General features: G+C 36.1%; 1 protein-coding gene across 4 annotated transcripts in view; it reads left to right on the top strand.

The window, feature by feature from the left end:
- EXOC2 (exocyst complex component 2) overlaps positions 1-21,717 on the top strand; it is a 188,565-nt gene that overhangs the window by 39,443 nt on the left and 127,405 nt on the right. For all 4 annotated transcript variants that reach the window (XR_012157344.2, XM_073332187.2, XM_073332185.2 and 1 more), the window contains exons 5-6: positions 2,925-3,038; positions 7,143-7,267. Coding sequence is in view for 3 of the 4 variants with exons in the window: in XM_073332187.2 (XP_073188288.1) it covers positions 2,925-3,038; positions 7,143-7,267 (239 nt within the window). In the remaining variant the exon portion in view is untranslated. The remainder of the gene's footprint in view (positions 1-2,924; positions 3,039-7,142; positions 7,268-21,717) is intronic.

Raw genomic sequence — 21,717 nt, 5'->3', positions numbered from 1 at the left:
TTCCTGTTTGAAGACGTATAACACTGGGCTACTGTCAAGTACACCTGAACATCAGCATTTCCCAGGCAGTACAGTTAGCATCCACAAAATCCATAATCATATCAGTACTGTAATGCGTCTCACTGCATGCGCATAAGGATTTTTGTATTCCACATAATTCTTTCACCAAAGGTAGAGAAAACTAATTTGGACCATGTTGTATGCAATCTCTACTTCTCGCACTTCCCCCCCCTTCTTTCCACTTCTCATGTTCTCTCTCTCCCACACCCCATCACTTTAATAATAATGAATAATTTAGACAATCCTAGTTGTGTTAATTCAGTAGAGTAAAAAAATGTGTGCCAAAGGGTGGTGTCCTTTGCAACTCCTGGTGCTAATAATCTTCAGGATGTAAGGTATGGTGGAACAAAGATAACGTTTCTTTGCAATTCTCAACTTTTTTTAAAATACCTATCTTGGATTCACTAGTTCATTATAATCTGTATTTTGCTTTTCAGCATACTTTTAAAATAAATGTGTTAGAACAGTTCATCCTGGAAGCACGTTTTGTAGTCCTCTTTCCTCTTTGAAATATGCTTACCAATAGTTTGTTTTTAAAATATCTTTCTCATTGTAATGTTTATTTCCAGTGAAATGGCTGTTGATACATATTTAATATCCTCTCCAACAGCCTGCTGTATATTCAGTGTCTTCTTCATTTTCCTTTTGATCTTGCCAGTTTAATTTTAAGTGCAAGGTCCTGCAAGTGTGCTTTTTATTTGTACTGTGTGTTTCACGGATTAACAGCAGTTTGTCTAGTTCATATGCTTCAGAGAAGATTTTATTTCAAGTCTGTGTCTGCATTTATTACTTCATTTTTGGACAAGAGTTTTTAAATTTTTTTGGCAGAGTTTTGAATTATTTTCTGATGATTGGCTGCAGCTGTGAGTAGAGAACTGCGAGTGATGAGTGTCTCAGGTGATTTTTTTGATTTGGGAATTTTTGACAAATTGTGAACATGTTTATGAATGGGAGAAAAATGGGTTTGATTTTAAAGTTATTTGATTTTAGAATAAATGATCTAAATATGCACTGAGCAGGGGGAAAGAGATGAGTTGCAATAGTTACTTGGCTACTGTAGCACTAACGCTGTTGTGGAGCCATTTTGCTACTGCTTAATTGGCTGCCTACAGAGAGTATTCCATCACCCTGCACCAATCTCCTTTACTTGGGTGGACATAGAGTCCAGGATTTACCTCTTAATAGATTAAACCAACATGAAAGATAGTCAGTGTTCACGATTTTTCATACGAATGTGGGAATTGTAATATCAGGTCTGTGGTCTTTCTAGGACAATACTGTATACTATATTTAACAGTGGCCAGTATCAGATGCTTCAAAGGAAGGTTAACCTCCCTCCCTAAAAACTAAACAAACAAAAAGCTCCTCAAATGAAATAACCTGAACATAAGGGAAGTTTCCTTCTAACCTTCTACATTCTGTATTTTTAAAAAATAAATTGTGCATGGGACAACACATCCATGAATTCAGATTATTTTTATCCTACCAATCAGATGTATTGAAACTTTTTTCCCATTGGTTCATAACTTTGTGAGTCTGTGTTCCGTTTAGGCTGAAACTTGTTAACACAAAGTCTGGCCCTGTTTTGTAAATGAAAATAAATGAATTGAAATGTTTTGTATACAGATAAGATCATGTAAATGGAGCACTTCTAACAAATGTGGATGGAATGGGAAGATTTTTTATGAAATTCAAAAGACATTATTTTACACATACAATGGGAAATCTACCCACCACCCACATTTAAAATATGTTAGATTCTGGTGCAAACTTTAAGTCTAGACATTCACTTTTGGGGGTTAAAAAGATCAGTGTAATTTCACAACTTTCACCATTTTGAATGCTACCCAGTTTAGTCTTATGGTGCTTATTATCCGTTGAAGGTTTTAACCTTATGTATGAATTTTCCATACTTTTGTGGGTATAGGCAAAAGTCTTAATTTATTTTAAAATGAGTATAAAAGATTTTTTTCTACTTGTATTTTTCTACGTGAAGTAATGTGAGTTTGAATATCTGCAGTGTATACTCATTCATGTATACATATCTATGCTGTGTGTTTATACGTACTGAACACACACAATGCGTGAGAGAGAGACATTGCCATAGACTTAAATGGGAGTTGGATCAGGCCCTTAGGGACCACCAGTCACTATTATCTAAATGCTGATATTGGAAAAAAATAAAGGGCATAAAAGACTTACAGCAAAAGGTGAGCTTTGCTCTCACTTTTCTGGGGTTTAGTTGCTAAGTACTCATTTTGTACATTTTGTTTTATTGCATTATGAGAGAGTTTGAAATAAGAAACTGGAAGTTTCTGCTTGCCTTCGTAGCACACAGTCTTTATTTAACTAGAGTAATCCTTTTACTAAACATAAATATTTTAAAGGCCATATAAATTGACGTATGCTTTCTTTTTCAAGAAAGGAGAAAAAAATATTTGCATCAACAAACATACATATGATTTCTAAATGCAAATTATAATATTCAGACATTTTAAAAGTGAAAAAAGGAGGTAACAGACTTAATTGTAAAGAATGTTCATGGTGATACTGTTTACTGTTAGAATTGCAGCTATCTTGTGTAGCACCATTTTAATCTACTACTCCAATGTACATTAGTAAAATCCAAAAATAATTTACCGTTTTAATTTCAATTGCCTCTTTCCTAGATGTGTTGGATTTACCCTAGAACCATTAGTACCAGATTTATTTTGTTAGGTTGTTACAGTTCTGTGTTTTTATTCTGTTACTACTTAGTGTCATGATTTGAAGAATGGAACATGGGCCGTTGTTTTATGTAGTAATTTTTCTTATAACCTTTTGGCAGTAAACACTTTACTTTATAAATTATTTGCCTTTTTCAGAGGGCGATTTCCCCAGAAGGATTTGGAGGTACTGTTTCCTGGGATGAGTGCCGATTTCACTAGTGAAAACTTCTCCGCTGCATGGTATTTGATTGAGAACCATTCAACAACAAGGTTTGTGGACAATAACAATGTTTTTAAAACATCCAACAGTATTTGTATTGCTACTGTACATCATAGATCTCAATGGTGGTAGTAGTGGAAGAATTGTTGTTTGTACGGCAGTAATGTCCACAGGCCCTAGTCAGATTTTGGGCCCCATTGTGATAGGCAATGTACAGACACGTAGTACAAAACAGTAAGGCTTTTAATCAGCAGGAATGTGAAATGCTGTAATAGAAAAAGGTAGGACCCTCCAGTGAGATTCATGGGGTGAAGTTTTGGAAATTTTTGCCAGTGACTCCATCATAATGTTTAGGAAGAACAACTTATAGCTTTTGCTTGTGTGCAGACCTTCAGAATTGTGTACACAGAACTTGCTCTCATAGCCACCTAATCCAAAGCCTATTGAAATAAGTGGAAAGTGTTTCCTGATTTCAATAGAATTTTGGTCATGCGTAGGATCATGGTAGTTACATGGCTTTTGCATAAGCAACTGAACATACACAATTCTGCAATTTTTCACTACAGTAGATGTAATGGAGGATGGAGCGCTGTTTAAAAAAATGTGAATTTTAACATTCTTATAATGATATTAGCTTGAAACCAGGTATTGAAATAAAGACTTCATTTGGTGTAGTAATTTTCTCTTGCATTTTAGTGGGAGAACGTGTTCAGTTTACCAGGACCCAAGAAGGCTATGAACACTTTAAATGAAAAGCGCCCAGTTGTTTAGATGGGCTTAGAATACTTTTCATTTACTTCTGAATTGAAACTATGACGGAAAGATCTCTAATTGTAAGACAAAAGAGCTGTTCCAGTAGCAAGGGAACAGTATGTTCCAAAACATGTGTAAGAAGAGTGTATTTGAAATAAAAGTATTTGAGAGGAAAAATTACTAAAATGACTTTTCATTAATAGTCTAAGCTCTACGAGCCTGATTCGGGCATCTTTACTTATAGTGAATAGTAACTCAGTGGGACCACTCATTGTAAAGATTGTAGACTTGAGCCCTAAAATAGGTCTTTGTGGTTACCATTCAGGAACTGTTAACAGGACCTGGAATCTATCTTTTGGTTTACCAGGATTTAGCTGGAATGTAAGCAACAGAATGAATCCACAATCAACTCTGCAATAAAACAGTATGTTGATGAATAAAATACTGAAGTTGTGGCTATTGAGAAGATGCTGCTGTCCCTGAGTTGAAAACATAAGTAACTACATAGACAACAACGTAGCTTGACATAGGCATACTTTCTTAACTGTTTCACATTGTTGTGTTGGATCAGTGCCTAATGATGCATTCATGTGTGAAGCCTTATGTTAAAGTGGCATCATGTTACATTTTTTCTGCCAATATTAATTCAAGGCATGGACTCTGTCTTTCGAAAATAATTTGTCACAACTTTCTACAAAATGGTTCTAGTGTAGTACAAATTATTGTTGTATAGCTTTCTTTATTTACAGTATCCCATTAAGCTGTTTTTTTTGCATTGGGTCCACTACTCTGGACTGAAGCCATAATTCATAGGTATTTCTGTTCAATCCAATGGAATGGGGGTAGAGTGCACCTTTATTTTGTATTGATTTATTTTTAAATGGAAAGCACTTTCTGTTTGCATGTTTGCTGAACCATATGAACTCCTCATAAGTATAAACAAGGAACAAGGGTAGGGCAAAGTGAGGGAAAACTGAAAATTTAAAGTGGCAAAGATGCAAATATTCTTTGACTGGTAACAAGAAGGAAGACTTGAATGATAGATATGATTTGGTGATGTTTCAGAGGTGATTATAGATTGATAGACAAAGTTGCGGATTAAGGATAATTCTGAGTCTGCTGGATCTGTAACTATTTTCCCAAGGCTAGAAATTTCAGAAACATGGGACAAAGAAGACATTACCCAGGTGGAGCAGAACATCAGAGTTTCAGATATTGAGTCCTAGGAAGTTATGGAGTTTGTTTGGTAGTCAGAACAAGTACATAAATGAGAACTAGAAGACTTAAGAGTTAATTAAGAAGGAGGGATATAATCAAGGACAGATCCCTGCCTTGAGCTAATATTGGAAGAAAAATGTAACAAGATTCCATTGGGTAGGCTTTCATTGACAGAGAAATGATGGGGCACAAGGTTGGGATTTGGGACTCTTGATGCCTGTTTCTAACTGTGCTACTACTACTTTAGTTTTCCCAAGGTTACACAACAGTTAGAGTAAAATTTTCAAAAATGCCAAAGTGATGTTTAAGTCCCACTGAAAGTCAGTGGGACATAAGTTGCTATGTCATTTAAGGTTTTTCAAAATTTTAGTTTTGTCCTCTCTGTACCTCAGTTTCTTCATCTCTAAAATGGAGAGAATACTCATCCCTTTTTGTAAAATGCTTTAAAATTTATTGATGAAAAGCACTATATAAGTACTAGGTGGCATTATTTTGGCCCCCACGTACCTTACTTGTGCTGTTGTGGTTTTTTTGTTTGATTGTGTTTTTGTTTTTCAGAAGAACACAGCATATCCTTAATGTCCCTGCCCTTTATTTAACCCGAGGTAGCGGGAACTCTGAATTTGTGGAACACTGATGTTTTGGTTAGCTTATGTATGATTTTTTCCTTGAAGGAAATTCACATTTTTTTCACCCTACAATTATTTTCCTGACAGAACGTCATAACAAGTATAAACAAATTCTTAAGACTTCATATTAATTTATCAAATAACAGGGAAATATTAGTCAAAAGAGAGCTGTACTGATTTTGTTGAGCCCAGCAGTCTAAAAGTGCTGCTAGTAAGAAGTTCTTATTGTACACCCAAATAGGCCATTTCAGACAGTGAGTTATATGATTTCTGACCAGCAAATGGAAACGAGAAATAAAGCAAAACATTGTGACATCATCCCTGGATAAAGGGAAATGCCTTTGCACAGTGCACCAGTGCTTTCCTGTCTCGCAGCAGGTGGGGATCACTTTCTGACTGCCTGAGCTCAAATTAGTTAGTTTTTTTAGTTTGTTCTTTCAACAAATCCTTTACTAACACTTTTAAACTGACGGAGTTTTTGGTACTATTGTGTTAGGTGTATCTGCATTGGTGGATTTTTTAATTTCCATCCCTCACTGTCTCCTTAAGCGGTCGTTGCTTAAAAAAATTGAAATATCTTTGAAAAATCACACTTTTTTCTAATTATAATTGGTATTTCCATGCTTACTAATGGTGACTGACTAAGTAACATAACTTGTGATAACTTTTCCCTGAATACAAGAAACAAATAGTATTTGTGTAGTGGTTAATCATGAATTACAGATATTATTACTTTGAAAATAAGCAAAGCTAGTTGAAACTAAATTTCCAATTTAAAAATTTCACTAAAGCAAAAACGGATAAGAAATCTACGAGTACTGGGGAGCAGTAATATGGAAATATATCTACTGTAGGGGTGACACTGGACAGCTAGTTAGACATGACTATGCAATGCAGTATAGTAGCAAAAAAAACCAGTAGGCTGCATGTGCAAAAGCATAAAGGAACAGAGCAGGAATGTGTTTTTCTCGAAGGCTTTGGTGCAAAATTGCATTTAGTTCGGGACCTCATTATCAGGAAGATGTTGGTAAATTTTGAGGGACTTCGGAAATTAAAAACAAAAAATGAATGGGGTCGAGTTTAAAAGAGTTAAATGTACATTGTTTGGCTAAGTGTACACAGAAGAAGAGAGGTAAATGCAAGTAATTATGTAGGATTTGACAGAGAAATGATGGGGCACATTTCTGTAAGTGGATATAGCTTGGAGCAATAGGGTGAAATTTAGAAAGGGAAAACTTAGGATCAGTATCAGACAAGACTTCCTGGCTGCGAAACCTGTGCAGTGGAAAATCTCTTCTACGAGAAGAGTTGGAGGCCCCTTATTTGGGAAAACTAGATTGTGCAGAACTCTAGAAATGTTACATGGAGAACAGTTCTTCGTTGGCAGGAATGTGTACCAGATAACCTAATAAATCTCTCCCTTGTCTAATACTCTGTGATATAAAATACTGTAAATTACAATGTCCTGTGTGCTAAATTTTAATACATTACTTTTATTGTATCAATCCCTTTTCATTGTATCAATGACAATGTTTCTTCTTTGCTTAATTTCAGTTTTGATCAGCTCAAAATGGCAGTCATGAATCTGAAGAAGCAGGCAAACAAGAAAAATGAAGGGAGTCTAGCATATGTGAAAGGAGGTCTCAGCACTTTTTTTGAAGCACAAGATGCCCTGTCAGGTAAATTGATTAATGATCATCAGGAATATAAAGGAAAAATCAAATATTCATATAGAAAATCTATTTTAACTTACTCATTTTAAAGTAAAAAAGTATGGAGAAGGAAAATAGATTATGACTAACCTAAAATTCCAAATGATCAAGGTCTCAAGATAGGACTGGCCAGCTAGATGTACTAATCAGTGAAAGATGGACATCAGAAAACCTGCTAGGTATCAAAAATATTCCAGGAAGATTGCAAAATCCACAGTATGAAATAATCTAATGAAATCCAGAAGAGCAAGAAAACATACTGAACCAGAGCTGACAGAAAGAAGATAAATTTCAGACTTAAGGAAAATAGTCTGGTGCTGTGGTGTCTCATCCTGAATTTAGATTGAAATGGTTACAAGTGTACAGTAAGATCTGACTTGAGAAATCAGGCCAAGAATTTCAAAAAGAACTCTAGTCTCTCAATTTTGGGGTGACCGATTTGATAGAGAGGTGTATTTTCGCTGAACCCATCCACCCACCGAAAAGTAAGGGCCCTTTAAGGTGTTGCAAGATGAGCATGCAAATCTGAGCACTCCCAAATCACTGTTCAGTTGAAAATCTTGGCCTAAGGCTATTTTAATAAGACGAGAAATGATGAGACAAAATCTTTTGGTGGCAGGTTTGAATGATGTAACTAAGTAGAGAAAAGTAGAGTAGTGACACTACTATCATTTTAAAGGATCCTAGTACTGCTGGTCAGGTTCTGGTTACCTTTGCAGTGGTTCTAATGACCACATTTAAAGCTTTCAATAGCTTTTAGAGGTGGGGAGGGGTCTCGTTCTCTTTAGGAAGTGCATCACAGAAATGTGACACTGTGCTTGTGGAACATTTATAGTGTGTTACTGTGTTTATGGATCTAGTAACTGCCATAGGTGTTTAATAGTTGCAGACAAAAGTGGAATAGGAAAGAATATGCTGACATGTCATTTTAGAGGACTTGTTACTTACAACATCTGTAACAGACTTTTTCTTACATGCAAAATGCTGATAGATCATTTTATTTTTTTCAGTAATCTGAAATCACCTGGGCAAATCTGAAATCCTAATTTGTAAATAATCCTAAATCTACACGTTAATGTGAAAATTTGACTTTAATTCCCTATGATTACACCCAAATACTTTTTGCTGTAGAGATAATATAATCTCAAAATATACTCCACTCCAGTTCAACAATTCATGACACACTTTTCCAACAACAACAAAACACTAGTCCTGATGGATATATGGTAACTCTGCATGTGACCTCTTGGAAGACTATTTTGGGGATTCTCTTTTCTCTGATTTGTGAAGTCTGGGTGGGGATTTGCAGACTAGTCAATGCATTACACCTCTACCCCGATATAACGCTGTCCTCGGGAGCCAAAAAATCTTACTGCGTTATAGGTGAAAGTGCGTTATATCGAACTTCCTTTGATCCACCGGAGCGCTGCTTTACCATGTTATATCTGAATTCGTGTTATATCGGGGTAGAGGTGTATCTTAAAGTGTGTGTCTTTTCAGTAAGACCCAAAAACTCGTCTGCAGTTGTTTCTCTTGTCCCTTCCTTGTGAGTCCAAGCTCCTTAAAACCAGTTTCATAAGAGATAAAGAGGTCAGAGAGCCAGCCAAACTACAAGTTAATTTTACAGATATTAGCCAAACAAAAGGAAAATTGCAGAGCATCATTTATTTCATTTTAAAAAGTGTCTGCTTGAATACAAAAATAGTTGCTCGCGTAACACCTTGCTGCATTTTTCAGCTGGTATTCTGCAGCTTTCTAGTAGCCTCATTCAGAGTGTTTTAGCTGAACTCATTCTGTGCTTTCATTTCTTTTCATTTTAGGGGCATATCTCCCCATCTAAAAAAAAGTCTTAGTGCAGCTGCTTTTGTATCATAAGCACTATGAATTGAAAATAGAAGAGTACTGCAGATCTTGGTGTCACTTTGTGCCTATCATCAGTGACGTGGTTTGTGTCTTCCTCCTAGAGACCCCTAATGAGCATTCAAAAGGAAACAGACTTGTAGTTTGTGCCAGTGTAAACAGTGAATTAAAAAAAAATCATTGAGAGGAGAAGAATGACCCTGATGCTGTTGAAAATTAGCATCTTGAAGGCTTTGAATCTCGTCCTTGCATTTAGACCTGTAGCATTAGAACTGGAGGACGTTTTGTATTTGATTTCTAAAACTAATTCTTGGGGAGGACACCATTAGAGCTACGGGAATAACTAGTTTTTGATTTGCTGGCATTTTCGAACAATCAGAAATGTCACTTAGGGCAGAACAAAACGTTTCCTTTTGACAAAATAATTTCATTTTGATTGTGACTATATGTAAACGTTTAATTTTTTAAAAATGAAATTTTGAAAGTTATTTTGAACCAAAAAATAGAAACATTTTGTTTAAAAAATGTCAAAACATTTTTTTAAAATGTTTTTAGTCCCCTGTCCCATCCCCAATCAAAGCAATTTGGTAAAACTGACAGAAGTCTGCAGACTGTTTATGACACCAAATCTGCATTTTTCACTAAAAGATTTGGCTGAAAAATTCCATCCGGCATTAGTTACGGGCTATTCTCTTTCCCTAGCATTCAGTCAGCCTCCCTTCCCATGTTCCCCATCCCCACTAACTCCTCATCCAGTCTGTCACTGTTCTGCTGCTGTTCCTTGACCCAGTCTCTTTATGCAGCTGCTCCCAGTTCTTCCCCCTGCATCCTGGCTTCTCATCAGATCTGTTTTGCCTCCATCTTTCTCCTTCTTGGGTCCCAGTTTCATTGTCCAGCCAGTACCAGAGTACCCCCATCCCAATACCCAGTCTTACTCTCCCACCCCGATCAGCTTCCAGTTCCAGTCTCCTCCCTCCTTATCACACTCCTTTTCCCACTCTTCTCTTGGCAGGTTTGGCTCCTGTCTGCCTGCATTCAAATCAGGCAACTCCCTGTACAGCACTTTGGCATCAGTAGGGGAGGGCATTCAGAGTTCAGGAGAGAGAGCCTCCCGGCTTTCAGTTCCATTTCCTGACCAGAATCCAAAACAGCCTGCAGCATCCCAGAGTTGCAATTGCAGGGATAATCCTGCTGGCCTGAGCAGTAGCGTGCCAAGAATGGACAAAATCTTTGGAGATTTTAGCTATTAAACTCTAGCATTTATGAGCATGTGCAAATTGTAAAATTTTGAAAGGCATATAACATGGCCAAATTATGGGTGGATTTTAACAGGGATGGCAAAAGGCACATCCGTGACAGAAAGGCTACCCTTTGACCAAATTTCAAGTTCCTGCACCAAAGCATGGGGGCGCTTGAGTTTCTCGAAGAGAAGGTTACCAGAATTTTTTAACATGGACAAAACAATTTATTTTTCTGTAGCCTCATTCTCAGAAATGGCTGAAAGTTTCCAAAAACATTCAGCCTGAGTCAGAGACCTGGCATGGAACATTTCAACCCAATCTCTTCATCAGAGTTGTTTATATTCAATTACAGAGCCCCATTACACTTAAATGTAGGAGTTTATTATTATTTGTTGATGTTGTAGGTTATTTGGTATTAATTTGCATATGGAGTTATAATGCTGGTGGTGTCTTCCCATGCAAGTACAGTGGAATTTCCATGTAATATTTTTCCTCCTTTAAATTCTAAACACGTCTTTTTGTTTTTAAACTGAGCTACATCAGAAACAGCTGATATTTTAAAGCTGAAAAGTGGCTTCAATGTAATCCTTAATGAATATAAGCTTGATTCTGCAAACTGCTTCACTAAATATCTGTTAAACTATTTAGCTGTCAAAGTATCACATGAACTAGAGAGAGAAAATACATATTATATCACATCTAGTCCATCTCTTCTGCCAATACAGTCTAAATGTCCTGCGTTTATTGAATTTCCTCCACTTCCTGACAGGAAATCCATTAGATTGTGGAATAGCCTCCCCACAGGAGGCATTTCATGATAGTCTAAATTTTCCCTATGAGTTTTATCCCAATACCCTTATATTATCCCCAAACAATTTTCTCCCAGACTTTGTTTACTCCTCTCAATTATTTATAAACTATTACCATGTCCACCTTTTTTCTGTTTAACAAAGCCACCTACTTCTCGTTCTTTTTAATTTTTCCTCTTAAATCGGTCTTTTTTGTCATTTTTGCTTTGTTTTCTTGAACTCTCTGTAATTTGTTGTGAAATCTACAGTATTAAGAAATCACCACATTTCATTGAGAAATAGAATGCTATGTCACCTGACCCCAGGTGTTTTGTATTTTCATTTAACTATAAAGTGGAAGAACAAGTGTGTTTGTACATTTTTAAGCTTACATTTTTAACAGTTTTTTAAGATAAAGGGCCTGATCTTGCCTACAGTTATTCACAGATTTGTGTGTGACTGGTCCTGTTAGTAAGGGCTTGCTTACTTTATTAAGTAGACTATCAAAACTGATGAAATCTTTACATCAATTTTAATGTATCTTTACAAAAAATAAATAAGTGAAAAATGTAAAAAAGAGTTGTACCAAGAGCTGTTCATTACATTGTGCAATTTGGAAAATGTTTACTAAGGAAAATAAGAGGTCAAGTAGGCTGGACATATTGTTATTTGGTTTAATTTCCTGGAAAATAAGATTGCCTTATCAGATCCCCATGTCTCTTTGTCCGTTAGCTTTGCTGACAGTTTGACAGTAACTTTGCTATAGAGGAGATGTTCAACAGGAAGTTTGTTTTGTCAGTGAAAGGAGGCTGTAAACTGAGCTGAGGGGAACGAGGCTCACCTCGACTTGACCCATTTGTCAGCATCAGTTATGTAGCTGGTTTATTTCCCATAATACTAATGGTAACCTAGAAAGTAGCATTCCAAACGGGGCTACTGTTCATTGCATCGTAAAGATATAATGTTTTATTGCCTTTGACAGACCACATACCACGATAAAAGATTCTGGAGAGATAGTAATCTAATATATATTTTAAAATACACTCTTTAGAATCTTTACACTGCAAAATTTCTTTTTAGTTAAGTACAGATTAGAGAAATACACATTTGCATTTACTGCATTACCTGAATTTGCAAGCGTGTGACAGTCACATTACCAGTTATCATTCTTCCAGGCCTTTTCCTGCCTGTTGAAAAATTCTAAAATAAGTTATCGTTTGAGATTATGACCCTGATTAGGGCAGCTTTGCACAGCTCATCTAGTGCAATTCTGCTGCAAAACTGGTTTAATCGGCCCTTGGAAGAACCCACTAGAGTAGAGGGATCCTTGGGTGGTACGGTTCCCCCTTCTCCCATGGCTGAGTCAGGGTGTGGCCAAGGGAAAGTGGGCATGGCCAGGGCATCTCTGTGCCCTGGTGAACCTTGTTGTCCATAATGGATCTTTGGTTGCTGAATGAGTTAGAGCAGCATTTAGGCTACTTTAACTTGCACCTAGTGACAGGCCCAGAGCAGAATGATTCCAATCCCAGGTGAGTGAAAAGCCATGTTTGTAGACCACATCATGCCCTCCTTTGCTCTCCCCAACCTTGATTTGGAATGGACACAGCCACAACCCACCATTTGGCCCAGTGTCAGGAAACTTATGGTGTGGTATTACTACTTCTTAATTCAGTTTCTCCAAAACAAAAGAAACCACTATGTAGTCATTCAGTTCTGACTCAGTCTGGGGTCTTGGGAAACTAACAACTGATGTTTGCCTGCCATATAAATGTTCCTTCCTGTTGGACAGTCTGAAGCTATCCAAGTACGTTGTGCGTATTTTCACAGCACGCTAGTAATGCAACAGATGTGTTTGACATGATACATTCATTCTAAAGTCCTGCATTTTCTATAGTTTTTATTCATCAATCTAATTTTGGGATGGAATTACAATTGAGAGCTTTAAAAAAAAAAAAAAAAAAGTATACTGGCTGGGAAGGTGGAAGGGGAAATGTTCTGCCTACTTGTCCATGGGCAGCCAAACTTTCAAATTTGGTTGCCTGACAAGAAAACCCGTTTGTCAAATTTTCATGCTGTGGTTTCATTCTGAAGTAAATTAAATATTATTGCTGCTGTTATTGTCTAATGACAGTAACATTCTTTTAATTCTGCTTGTTTTGCTTTGGTCTGTTGTCCCAGGGTTACTCATTATTCTCTTGTTTTTAGTGTGTAAGTCACTAGGTCTTATATATTAAGTTTTAGCCTCGCTGTAATATAAATTCACACTGGTTAGGCAGAAGCATATTAGACTGAGAGTCAGAAGTGAGACTGTATAACAGTGTATTTTAAATCCAAATAAATATCCTAGTACTTTAAATAATATTATGGACAATATCCATCTGACTTGAAATGTTCATACAGATTAGCACTAATCTAGTCCCTTCTGTTGAGTGCTCTTGTAAATGAATGTTTTGTTCTTGGTTCCACACCAAGGTAGTAGAGCATAGCCTTGCGTGGGTGTAAAGCATCTATTATTATTATTATTATTATTTTATTTATTTTATTATTTATTTCATATTATGGTAGCACTTAAAGGTCAACCAAGATTGGGGCCACATTGTGCTAGGCAGTGTACAGACAGTAAGAGGACACTTGGGCCATTCACTAGTATCTACATCAAGTACTGGAGTACTTTCTTGGGGGGTGGGGCTTGTTTTTATTAAATGTATTGCACATTACCCATGCTCTATTACTGCTGTGCTACAGGACAACGAAAACAGTATTTCCATCAAGAGCAGTGTATCCTGAAAGGCAGATGGTCTGATAGTTAAAAGCTTTTAATTAAACATGCATATGCATTGTAATTTGTTGTGGATTTGATGGTAATCAGGTGTCATTTCAGATAAAACCAACATCTTGGTCACTCTCCTCCTCTTTGCACAATACCTAATAAAATAGCAGATTGTCAATATATACATTTACATTTCCATAATGGGCCAATTCTTTTTTGACTGTTAGGTCATCACGTTGAGTCAAAGGTTAAAACCATGTGAGTGGTGGTTGCTACAGCCTAGTGAATCTGGCATACATATATTCAAATGCAGTTTCAAGATGATGGATCTGATTGACTGATTGATTTACTTAATGCAGCTTTGCCTTTAAAACTCTAGAAATGTTTATCCTGTCAAATGTACCATCCTAGAGTTAAGCTTCCTGACAGATGGGAAGTTGTTTTTTCATTGCTGCAAGTCCAGCATAGCACTTTCTAGCTTTTGCAAAGTATCAAACAAGAGATTTCTCCTTTAAAAATGAGAGACTTCAGTTAGAATGGTGTTTGAGTCCATGCTGAAATACATGTGCCCAAAACTGTATGTCTTGAGTGCCTTAAGAATGACCCATATTTGATCTGTGTCAGCCACTGACTTAATGTCTTCTAAATTGGTGACAGCCTTCAGAGGTCTGGCCTGATGATCGATCACAGAACACTTGGTCGATTCCTCCAGAATATCTCCCAATTACCTTAAACTCACCAGAGATTGTTTGAAGTTACTGTCGTGTTTTATGACTTAGAATTTATTTTGAATCCCATTTTCAAATTTTATTTTTCAATTGTTTAAGCTATAGATAATCTTATTATTAGACCAGAATATCAAGCTGAGGGTTGTGCTTGGTGCTGTCCACAAAAAGAAACATATCTTGTCTAACTATGACCTACATATCATTTGAAAGCCTATACTCTCCACTACATAGTTTAAATTCATATTGTTGTTTCAATTTTGATTCAAACTCTTCTTGTCCTTATCTCCACAACTTGTAAAGCTGCTTTTATGCCTTATGTGATATCACGAGATGTCCGAGATCCCAAATTCACTAAAGAGAGTATAACTTTTCCTATCCTGTAAAACCTGACATAACCAGAATTGCGCAGCTGTGGATTTTTCGGTGGATCATTTAGCAGAGTAATAAACCTAGCTTTTAACATACATTTCTGAGAGACTTTGCGGTTGCTCATATAAAGTTTCTTCCTAGATGGATGAATTGTTACCAAGTGTTGAAATTTTATTGCAAGTCTCACAGTAGTTTGTGTTTTTCTTAAAACCCCAGCCCCTGGAGTCAGGTGATTATTTCAGACTCTCTACTTTCATAAATAAATAAATATTTTTTCTTGCCCTTGTAGTTGTGGGGAAAGCATGAAAAAGCTTAAAAAACAAACACAACCCAACATTTATTATTTCAAAATCTCATGCTTTTTGAGGGCTAACATATTTTTTCAGTAGTTAGTTTGGCAATGTTTTGGATGTTAATGCAATATGATTCAAGATTAAGGCTGTGTTTTTCCTTCAAGTTGCAAAATATTTCAAATATTTCTGAAAATTAAATCATATTTAGTGACACTGAATGCATCCGATGAAGTGAGCTTATGCTCAAATAAATTTTAGTCTCTAAGGTGCCACAAGTCCTCCTTTTCTTTTTGCGAATACAGACTAACACGGCTGCTACTCTGAACCCTGTAAGTGACAGTACACCATGTTGCTAATTTGTAGATCTTTTAGCATTTTATGGCGCAATCTAGTAATAGCTTCTTGAGGACAAAGTGGCACACTTCTGTGCTTTTTCAAATGATCAGCATCACAGCATGTACATAATCTGGGATCCATTCTGAAGAATTTACACCTCTCATAGGGGGAATGCCCTTATCAAAAAGCTTTTCAGGTTTTCTCCAAATTACACAAATTATTTCGTCTTTTTGACATGAAACCCATGGACATTTGGGTTTCCATTTATTCTGGAAAGTGTGTTTACATTTTAGTTTTTCCTATTCCTTAGCATACTTTGGTGCCAGAGGCTTAATGGATACTATGCCAAGGGCCTTCAGAACTATGCTGTGCTGAATCAGTCTGTCTTCTTTAGTTGTTTGTTTTTTGGTTTGATGTGTTCCAGACACTTAAAAAAAAAATTAACTAAGTTTCTATGCAAAAGCTCTGTTTTGGTCTACTTCTGCTCCCGTTGGAAATCAATAGTAAAACTTCTATTGACTTCAGTGGGAGCGGAGTTAGAGCAATGCTGAGCTGCTTTTGAAAATTTAACCCATAGTTTTTGTACAAATTGGTATTAAAAATAGTGTGTACATTAAGGATTGACTTGCAAGTTTAAATTGCCTGGTCCTGCATAGCTGTAACAAAGTATTAAACCATCTCTTTGTGTTAAAAACAATTTAATATTAGGAAACAGCAACTAATCAAATTGTAGTTTAGATTACTAGAAAGCCTATTGCAGTTGCCAGATTAAACTATCACTTGTTTTTCTGGCAAAGATAACTGCCTTTGAACTGTTCAACTGTGGTTGAAATGCCTAGATTCAGTCTCTCCTTGCCCCAATAACTGCAAACTTCTTATCAGAGCACTAACAATGTTCCAGCTGATGCTCAGACATGGTAAGCCATGGTCCTAACCAAGCATATATATATGGTTTGTGTGGCCGAATCTAGAGATATAAAATGTCCAGATGTTTTGAAAGCATAGAAGAAAAAACATATGAGAAGAGAGGTCAAAAAACAAATTTTGGAAAAAATTTGAAATATCTGCATTAGTTACTTGCTTATCAAAATGAAACTTTGTCTTTAAAAGTGAGATGTATTATGTATAATTTGGTTATCACATAGAGATTGCTACTAGTTACATTTATGAAGTAAGTAAGTATAAATTCTTTGCATTTGAATAATGACAAATATACCTAGTAATAGAGATGGAGCTACACGCTGAGATATTCATGTGTATTTTTTTTACCTGTTGACATATTTCTAAAATGGGAGGGGGGGATTAAAATGTTGAAAATAGAAAGCATCGACATTGTTGACTCATAAACAAAAAGGAAGGTTATCCGTAGGGCTCAGAAATAATATGTAAATCGAGATCTGATGTTATAAAGCAGATACAAATGAAACTCATGTTTCTAGAGAAGAGTGCTAAAAATGAACATATTTGTATTAGGGTTCTCAAGCGATTAAAAAGATTAATTGTGTGATTAATCACGCTGTTAAACAATAATATGATACCATTTATTTTAATATTTTTGGATGTTGTCTACATTTTTAAATATATTGATTTAATTTACAACACAGAATACAAAGTGTACAGTGCTCACCTTACTTTTATTTCAAATATTTGCACTGTAAAAAAACAAAAGAAATAGTATTTTTCAATTCACCTAATACAAGTACTGTAGTGCAATCTCTTTATCATGAAAGTTGAACTTACAAATGTAGAATTACGTAAAAAAAACCAAACCCTGCATTCAAAAATAAAACGGTGTAAAACTTTAGAGCCTACAAGTCCACTCAGTCCTAATTCTTGTTCAGCCAATCACTCAGATAAACAAGGTTTTTACATTTGCTGAAGATAATGCTGCCTGATTCTTGTTTACAATGTCACCTGAAAGTGAGAACAGGCATTTGCATGGCACTGTTGTAGCTGGTATCGCAAAATATTTACATGCCAGTTGCACTAAAGATTCAAATGTCCCTTGATGCTTCAACCACCATTCCAGAGGATATGTGTTCATGCTGATGACGGGTTCTGCTTGGTGACAATCCAAAGCAGTGTGGACCAACACATGTTCACTTTCATCACCTGAGTCAGATGCTACCAGCAGAAGGTTGATTTTCTTTTTTTGGTGGTTTGGGTTCTGTAGTTTCCACATCAGAATCTTACTCTTTTAAGATTTCTGAAAGCATGCTCCACACCTCGTCCTGATCAGATTTTGGCAGGCACTTCAGATTCTTAAATCTTGGGTTGAGTGCTGTAGCTATCTTAAAAATTTCACAATGTCAAATTTGCAGTGAAAGTGGTCTTAAAACAAACAACATGTGCTGGGTCATCATCCGAGACTACTATAACATGAAATATATGGCAGAATGTGAGTAAAACAGCAGGGGACATACAATTCTCCCCCAAGGAGTTCAGTCACAAATTTAATGAATGCATAATTTTTTTAATGAGCGTCATCAGCATGGAAGAATGTCCCCTGGAACAGTGGCCAAAGCATGAAGAGGCATATGAATCTTTAGAGCATCTGGCACGTAAATATCTTGTGACGCCAGCTACAACAATGCCTGTTCTCACTTTCAGGTGACGTAATTAAGAAGTGGGCAGCATTATCTCCTGTAAATGTAAACAAACTTGTTTGTCTTAGCGATTGGCTGAACAAGAAGTAGGACTGAGTGGACTTTTAGGCTCTAAAGTTATACATTGGTTTGTTTTTGAGTGCAGTTATGTAACAAAAAGTCTACATTTGTAACTTGCACTTTCAAGATAAAGGGATTGCACTCCAGTACTTGTATGAGGTGAATTGAAAAATACTATTTCTTTTATCATTTTTACAGTGCAGATATTTGTAATAAAAAATAATATAAAGTGACCAGTGTACACTTTGTATTCTGTGTTGTAATAGAAATTGATATATTTGAAAATGTAGAAAAACATCCAGAAATATTTAATAAATTTCAGTTGATATTCTATTGCTTAACAGTGTGATTAATTGCAATTAATTTTTTGAGTTAATTGCAAGAGTTAACTGCGATTTATTGACAGCCCTAATTTATATATATTCATTATAGTGTAGTTAACACAGCACAACATTAAGGACCCTCAGTAAATATGGGTGTATATCCAGATTTTATAGTGAACTTCAGACTCTTTAATAGTGCATTATCATTATATATAGTGTGTCATACCTGTAGACAAATCTAGCCATCATATAAATAAACAAGTATAACTTAAACAGTTTACTTACCAATTTACTCTTGGAAATGCTACCATAGCTCAAGTTTTTTCTTGTGACTTTTCTAATCCGAATCTCTCTCTCTCAAAAATTCACAAATTCTGATTCTGAACTTTCACTTTGATCTTCATCTATTTCATTAAACTGATGATGTGCATGGAGTGAAACAAACTCTTTCACATGTTGTTATGTTTCTTGATTTTTGTGTGTGTATTTCCAAACATTGATCAGCATCTTTCTCATGCTTCAGAAGATGGAGGAATCTGAAGCAGATGAGAAGCAAAAGGAGTCAGTGATTGTGCTGTACAGAGGCCTTGCCATCATGTTGTAGGAGCAATATGCTTGGTTCCCCGATTGCACTCTCGGACCAAATACCTGAAGAGGTTCTGTATTTTGCAACATTTGAAAGTGCTTTTCCAAAATCTAGTCTTAAATGTGTAGCTTGTTTAGTAATCCAGTCAAGTGATGTAACAATGCTATTATCACTAACATAATTACTTTTGAACTTTGGATCTAAGTGGTTTGCAGTAGCTTTACAGCTGAATTCTTCCCATTTACATATAAAGTCCTTCACTTTTACATCTTCCTGACTTGTATGTGGAGATGAGCTTAGATTTTCAGAACAGTTGACTTTATCTTGGTCATATCTTGAGGAATGTCTGACAGAAGTGCTTTGTCTGATTCAGATACAGTGATTGAAGAAGCAGTTGGCTGCAGAATCTTCAGTGTGTTCTGCAGGTGAACCCAGAAGGTATCCTCGTCAAGTACAGTGTGTTGTACACTTTTAAGATCTTCAGTCATCACTCTTTCTTGAAGAGCTTCTTTGTTTTAATACGTTTTCAAATGACATTCCCATACTTCCCATCTTGTTTTGTTAGAATATTTCAGTGTTACCATTTTATTCTTACAATGTTTTCTTCTTGCTTCTTCTTAAAGAATATGAGTAGTTCTAACATTTTATAATTTCTTTTGCTTTTTTTTATAGATCTCTTCCGATGTGCACAACTGCATGATATCATTAATAAGCAGGTTTAGGCCGTGAAAAGCACATCCTGTTACAGTTATATGGAGTAAATAGAGTAACTTCATTTGGCATACTTATTAGTTATTAAAAAGCATTTTGAAGGACTGAAGTTCAGCAGTAATAATATTTCATATTGAATTGGAATTCATTTGCAAATTTGATACAATTAACTTAGGCTTGAATAGAGACTGGGAGTGGCTAAGTCATTATGCAGGGTAACCTATTTCCCCCTGTTTTTTTCTACCCCTCCCCCCCAGATGTTCTTGTTAAACCTTGTATTTGTGCTGGAAATGGCCCACCTTGATTATCATACACATTGTAAGGAGAGTGGTCACTTTAGATAAGCTATTACCAGCAGGAGAGTGGGGTGGGAGGAGATATTTTTTCATGCTTTGTGTGTATATAAAAAGATCTTCTACACTTTCCGCAGTATGCATCCAATGAAGTGAACTGTAGCTCACGAAAGCTTATGCTCAAATAAATTGGTTAGTCTCTAAGGTGCCACAAACACTCCTTTTCTTTTTGCAAATACAGACTAACACGGCTGTTACTCTGAAACCAATATTTCATATATTACTCTAATAATTCTTCACTGTTCATTCTGAGAGACGTTTTTTCATATGAAAATTTCTTTTCCATTTCCCCCCAAGGTTCCGATTTTTCCATATCAGGTGTCTTTTTTCCTGAAAGATTTTGGATTTTTTTTTTTTTTGGAGCCTCTTATCAGTGAGGCCTACTCCTATCCCTCTCATTGGCATCTACTTTGACTGCCCTTGTTTGCATGGTGTCACTTACCCCATTCTTGAGCTTCTTTGTTGTTCTTGTGTGGCAGGCAAGAAATCCAGTTAATCCAGCTGGCACTTCTTCTTTTCCTAGGCCTTTGAGCAATAGGAGTTTTTCCAGCTTCTGTGAATGAAGAAAATGTTTCAGCTATTTTTGAGTTACTTCATAACGAAAAAATGATTTTAATCACCATTTTAATAAATCATTCAGAAGCTTTTTACATTCTTTAAACTAAAAAATAAGTTTGAATCTTGAACCTAAAATTTGGTACGTGCCTCATTGGACATATAGCTAAATCTGAAAATACTGTTGGGTGAAAAGTAAAGATGGTTTCTGTATAGGGAAAGTGAAGGTGTGTATTGTGCATGTGTAATATATTGTACTCTCTACCAGTTTGAGTGTGCATAGAGAAGTTATTTATATCTACACTGTGTTCAGTGTATTTAAGGTACCGTAATTTCGCTGGACTAGTTGTGCAAAACTAGTCCAAACAAAAATACTAACTGGTATGTATGTAAACAGTCACCATTATCTCAGGTTACTCCAGACAACACTTTCCTTATGCTCTGGAATCTCTTAACACCCTGACAAAACACTTGTACCTTGTAGATTTCATCTCTTCCCCTACCTCCACAGCTTTTAAAATGCAGTTGTGTGACCGCTCGCTTTTGCAGAGCCACAGAGCCACCAATTTCAAAGTTTGGGTACTCTATAGCGAGGGGTCTCAAACACTTTCACAGTATGGACTGTATCTTCATCTAGACATTGTTTTATGGACCCTCACCTTCCTGTTTGTGGTTTCATAGATCACCTGCTCTCCCATTCATGACCACATAGCCTCCCGGTGGCAACTACAGGAATTGATTTACATGGAAAAGTAACACTAGGAAAGTGTGTAGATATTTTTAACTGTCCCTAATTTTAAGAAGTTTTTAAAAAATAGCTAATTTACTATCTGCATTT

Source organism: Lepidochelys kempii, chromosome 2 (genome assembly GCF_965140285.1).
Source record: "Lepidochelys kempii isolate rLepKem1 chromosome 2, rLepKem1.hap1, whole genome shotgun sequence".
Classification (NCBI taxonomy): domain Eukaryota; kingdom Metazoa; phylum Chordata; order Testudines; family Cheloniidae; genus Lepidochelys; species Lepidochelys kempii.
The sequence above is the reverse complement of the archived record's forward strand: the minus strand, read 5'-3'. Positions and strand labels throughout refer to the sequence as shown.